Source organism: Crocodylus porosus, unplaced genomic scaffold (genome assembly GCF_001723895.1).
Source record: "Crocodylus porosus isolate Cpor-Errol unplaced genomic scaffold, CroPor_comp1, whole genome shotgun sequence".
In the NCBI taxonomy this organism is placed as follows: domain Eukaryota; kingdom Metazoa; phylum Chordata; order Crocodylia; family Crocodylidae; genus Crocodylus; species Crocodylus porosus.
Genome location: NW_017728950.1, coordinates 68338726 through 68344725, shown reverse-complemented (window position 1 = coordinate 68344725; position 6000 = coordinate 68338726). Strand labels below are relative to the sequence as shown.

At 43.9% G+C, this 6000-nt stretch overlaps 1 protein-coding gene across 2 annotated transcripts in view; it reads right to left on the bottom strand.

Moving 5' to 3' along the window:
- CEP78 (centrosomal protein 78) overlaps positions 1-6000 on the bottom strand; it is a 57030-nt gene that overhangs the window by 27825 nt on the left and 23205 nt on the right. For both annotated transcript variants that reach the window (XM_019555185.1, XM_019555186.1), the window contains exons 9-10: positions 5057-5192; positions 491-536 (exon numbers count right to left, since the gene is read on the bottom strand). In XM_019555185.1, the coding sequence (XP_019410730.1) occupies positions 491-536; positions 5057-5192 (182 nt within the window). The remainder of the gene's footprint in view (positions 1-490; positions 537-5056; positions 5193-6000) is intronic.

Below are 6000 nucleotides of genomic sequence, written 5' to 3'. Positions count from 1 at the left end.
CCCCCCACAAACAGTCCCCAAGCCCTGGCCCTCCAACACCCCCGCCATAGATGTACCTGTATCCAGGTGCCAGGGCACCTCCCACCACCCTGCCTGGCTGCATACCAGAAGTGCGTGTGCGCACACACAAACACATGGCACCCCCTGCCTCCAATTACCCTCGCCCTGCTCCTCCCAGCCCCACATAGCTGCTTGCAGGCTTGAAAGCTGCCTTTAAAAGGAGAAAAATCATGTTTTTCAACAATAAACAGAAAACCAGACCCTGTTCATTTATAAAAGAATGACACCAGTAATAAAATAAAAAAAGGTCCTCCCGAAATGCTGAATTGTGGCAATGTAGTATTTTCTTACGCATAGTTTAATTAAAAGACTGCCATAAAGCATCACAAATCAGACAGCACTCTATTCTGCATTTCTTCAATTTATATTATTGCTGATCTTCTGCATTGTGAATATCCCCTAGCAATACACAAATAAGAAATCATAATACCTGGATCTTCAGTGGTAACTCATGGGTACTATCCACTGGAAATCCCCTAAAATGACAGGGTTAAAATATTTGTGGTTTTTAAAAAAAATAAAATATTGCAATTTGTCATGATTGCAGTTACAAACAAGTTTCTAAATCATTCAAAAGTATATAATAATTGAGAATAATAAAAGTATATTATAACAAAAAGATACAAAAATACATGACTGAATCCCTTGAACGTATTGGGCAGTTTTACACATGCTCCAGGGGAGGCAGGGCTGGTGCTTTAATTAGAGTAGCTCCAAGATCTGCTCTAATAAAAGCGCCGCTGTGTCCCCCATATCAGCATCCTGGTTCTTAAAAATGGCAGAAGGGGCATTTGAACTAAAGCTCATTCAACAAGCTTTAGTTCAAGAGCCCCCACTGCCATTTTTAAGCGTGGGGACACTGCTACACAAGAGACAGGAGGCTGCTGGAGTGCAGCAATTATCATGCTCCAAACAGGCTCAACTGAGTCTGTTATACTGAGCTGGAACTCTAGCATGCTGGAGCAGCCTCCATGTTCATGGATAGGCGCCCACTGTTATTATGGTATCATTCTATCATACGGTAGCTATACTTTCTAATCAAGAAATAGGCCAAGATTGTCAAAACTGGATATCCAACCTGGATTCTTAAACAAGCAACACGATTAGTGTTATTCCAGCTGCCTCTGAAGTCAATATGAGATGCTGGGTGCTTGCCACTTTTGAAAATTACATTTTATTAGGATGATAAAACATGGACTACAGAACCTAACTTTACTCATCCAATTGTGTACATCTTGGCCTCTAATTCTAAAAGTATCCTAATAACCTGTACACCGGGGGCAGGGGGGCAATTATTTCAGTTGGAGGGCCACTCAATGAGTTTTGGTGAACTGTTGAGGGCTGCCCTTTGACAGGTGCCCCACCCCCTGGTCACCACTGTGGGACTAGAAGTCCCATTCCACTAACCCCTGACCTTAGCCACTAGAAGTCCCTCCCCTTGCCCCTGGAAATAACTCCTTTCGGGAGGGGGTTGCCACCTTGGAACCAGATAAAAACCAAATCATATGCTAAAAGTCAAACATCTACTATAACATATTTTAATTTTATTTCAAAAAATACTTTTGTCATAATTTATGTGTGTTTGCATAGTATATATAGAGGCGATTGCAAAATAGCTCAAAAATAAAGTCTTACTCTTGTATATTGTCGAGGGGCGGGGGTTATGGTTGCAAGTGCGGGTGTGTGTATATGCTAGGGGGTTGTATGGGCAGGATGTGGGTGTGGGTGTGATGGACGGCGGGGGGAGTGAGGACCACCCCTCCATGGCACTGTGACGCACAGCCCCTGCCGCCGGAGGCAGCAGTAGCTGGAGGCAGGCCCCTGGGGTGCTCATGGCCTATGCAGGCACAGCTGCTCAGCAGCACACAGCTCCAGCCAGTTCCGGGAGCTGCACATAGCAGGGAGGACCAGAGCCAGGCTGGCCCACCTCTATTGTGCGGGGCTTACATGCAACTCGTGGGACTTGTATGCCACTGGGTGGAAGCCCCATGCACTGAAGCCAGCTGCCTTTCCCCACTCTCTGCTGCCATGTGCAGCTCATGGGACTTTGCCAGGAAGCAACTTCCCATCACTTGAAGCAGAGTCTTGTGAGCGGCATGTGGCGGCAGGGAGTGGGGAAAGCAGCAGGCTCCATCGTGTGGGGCTTCCCCCCAGGAGCATGCGAGTCCCATCTGCACGGTAGAGGTGGGCTGGCCTGGCTTTGTTCCTTGCCACCACATGTATCTCCCAGAACTGGCTAGAGCCACGCGCCACTGGGTGCCTGCATGAGCACCGAGGGCCTGCCACTGGCTGCTGCTGCTGCCAGCAGGGGCTGTGTGTCATGGGAGCTGAGGGGATGTGAGGGGGTCCCCACATACCCCCCCCCCCCTCAAAAACCCCAAACCCAGCTCACCCAAGCTCCATGCTCCTGCCACCCCGCTGGGTGCAGGCCCTGGGCTCCCACCAGATCCAAGCTCCATGTTCCTGCCCAGCTGTAGCTTTCCTACCTGCTCCCCAGAGCAAGCGCCATAGCAAGGACATGAGGAGGAGCCACTGGAAGCTGGGAAGGCTCCCTGGCAGTTACAGTAGTAACCCTGCCTAGAAGCTGTATGACCTGGCCAGGGCCAGGGCCCTCCTGCACGAGGCTGGCAACGAAGCACGCAGGCTGGGCAGAGTACAATTAACTGGTGGGCACCTGCGGACCAGATGAAATTGCCTGGCAGGCCAGATCCAGCCCACAGGCCATATTTTTCCCACCCCTGCTGTATACCCTTATGTACGTTTTGCCAGACACATCTTTACAAGCTAAAGCACTACAATAACCTTTATTTCTGTATAACTGTTTGTTTTACATGAATATTCCACATTAATTTATTTTTTTTTGTACTTATAAGACCAAAATAACTATTTTAGAAGAGAAATAAAATATGCATACATACACACTTCTTCTTGAAAACTAAATGTCAGACTTGCAAATGCATTCTGGGCTCAGAAAGCTAAACTCAATCTTTCAATGAAAGATGAATGGAAAAGAAATGATTACTATTGCTACTTCTATTTCTAAATTCTTTAGAGGTACTTGGATATCATGATGGTGAAAACCATGATGCTTCATGGTTTTATTGTACTGGAGGACAATGGGTAGCCTAGAGAAGATGAGTAAGGAGACAGCTCTCATAGCTAGGGCCAATCCTGTCATAAGATTTGAATATCTGATGAGAGACTTGAACTGGTATGGTACGGTATATTTAATGGAAAGTTAATGCATAAATCAGCATCTAGAATTGAGTTTACAGTAACAAAACTGCTATGGTACCAGGTGAAGCCTTTCTAGTTGTTTGTGACTTTGCTCATTCTCAGGCCACACACATTCTGTTTGTACCAAAAATTATGGTTCTCCCAGAAAAAACAAAGAAGTTTGCAGATATTTCTTGGGGAAAACTAACCCAGTAAAGCCAGGGTTAAATAGCTTCCGGAACAGTTTCTCCTAGGAAACCGAACATCTGCACACCTTCCCCTGGCTTAACTCCCAAGGAACAGGAGGAGCAGAGCCAGAGAGAAGGCTCCTGGGCCTTTCCCAGAGTGCAGTCATGGTCTGGAGAAGGCAAAATGGGACAACTGATCCCCCCCATCCCATAGTCCAGGAGGGAAGAAGGCAGGCTGTCAAATTAATGCTTCCCCCAAGGGCAGGGGCAGCCCAAAAAGCAGCCCTCTAATCCTCCTCAACTGGAAAGCTTGCCTGTGAAGCTCTCCAGCCATGAGGCTGGAGGAACATCTATAGAGTCCAGTTCCTGGGCTATTTTTATACTGGATGAAATTTCTTCTAGTAGAAATAAATATCGGCATGTAGCCTTCAATCTGAATAGCAATAATCAAACCCATTGGTCAAGTTTGAGTGCTCTGACGTATGTACATACCAATTATCTTCAGTATATTATAACAAGGCTGACCAAGTCTCTTTGAAGTATAACTAGACATAAATTATGCAAAGACATGTCCCACCCTCCTCTATGGAGCAAAATGTATTCAATTATTCTGAAGCCCTTAACTCAGAGCAATTAATTAATTCACATCTTAATTTTAAAAGTTAATACTTCAGATCAGTATGAGTAGATACTGGAACTTCATATTTATAATTTTTTCAAAACATTTAAGATAGCTACACAAAGACTAGGAGACCAAGCTGCTTCTATAGGATTTAAGAACAATGCACAGTAACAGTCTCCTCTGCCCCTTTTAATTTTTAATTTTCTCCTTCTCCCAGATATACACATAGTCTAAGTTGTCGCTTAAGTTTCCTGAAGTGGAGCAGCTCAAAAAGTTTCCTTGCCTTTCCTGACTCCTCTCTCTAGGATGAAGCCGATACATTTCCCAAGACCAAAGTCTAATGATATATGTCTTTCCTGAAATGCTGTGTCATTACTCATTTCCCAGGTGACAGCTGAGCAGAGATGAGAAATTCAATTAACTCCACACTGCACTGAACACATGCACAAACAAAAGATACAGGTAAATAAGGCAGAAAGGTAACACAGCAATTGGTGAAGCACAGGGTATGACTACTTTTGTACATACATATGAAAAGAGATAGGGATTCATATATAAAACTGACAAAAAGATAACCATGTGCTTTGTATAACAAGATAATTCTAACATAAATTGATTGGAATTTAAAATAATTCTGTTGATGATAAGAGAGAAGAAACAGCATCCTGGTCAGCTATGATAGGTCTGCAGAGCTAACATAAACAACTCTGTCAACCATTCAATGAAAAGAAATAGGAGTTTAGCACTGTGTTAAAAACTTTTTTTGAAACCTAAGGATTCAAGAAAGAGTTGTAAATGCTTAGGTTTCAATATACACTTACACAGAACATGGAAAGAAAGCATTATGGATGCAATATAAAATCCTTTTTTGGACACCCTGTAAATTCTAATCTTTTAAACCACTGTACACAATTCAACTATAATCCATAACGCATGTATTATTTTCTCCCTCCCAGTCCAAGAATTTTACCTGCATCTTTTTGCACGTTCTGCAGTACGCCAAGGCAGGAAACCATCTGCACCTGGCGGTAACGGTTTGGGAGAATAACCATCTTTACCCAGTGGAGTCTTTTTTCCAGGACTTACAGATTTTTTTGATGCTAATCCTGTATTGGACAGCAGGAATAGAGGATAAGAACAAGACTCTGTCAGAGCTACAACACAGAGAAACCGCAATAGTTAAAACTCCTTAGATATATCATTCAAAAGATGCTTTTGTACTTATTCATCACTTTCTCAAACATTCACATATCAAACAAAGTGTTTTAGAAGGAATCTATATATAAGAGTGAATGCTTTTGTTTTTGAACACCGTGTAGAGTGCACTGTTCAGTGGTTCTCAACCTTTTTTGTACCAGGACCCATTTGTAAACATTGATGGCTGGTCTAGACCCAGTGCCCCTCACCCCCAAAACTGCTGTCCTCTGTCCCCAGGCCCCAGCGGGTACAGCAGGGGGATGGGTGTGTAGAGGGTATAGGGGGTCCTAAGCAGCCCAATTTGCAGGCTGGAAGTCTGCCAGCCTGCAAGAGAATAGCCATGGCTTCCCACATTTTTCTCCCTTAAAGGAAAACCCACTTAAAGTCTGTTGATCCATTTTTAAAGTTTGTTCGCATCCCTTTCATATATTCTCGAGACCCACTTTCAGGTTGCAACCAATGGGTTGAGAAACACTACACTACATGATTTTATTCTTTAGTCCATACACTGGTTTAACTTGCACTAAAGCCTGGAACAGATTCCAGGATGTAGACACTTCGATGCAAGATCCAAGATTGAGTGGTCAATCAAAAAACAGGGCACGTCTACACTTTCATTAATGCACTTTAGTTAATGTACATTAAATCTAGTACCTCTAGGCTCCTATACACATGTGTGGAGCCTGCTCCAACGCAGAGCATATTTGACTAATCGAG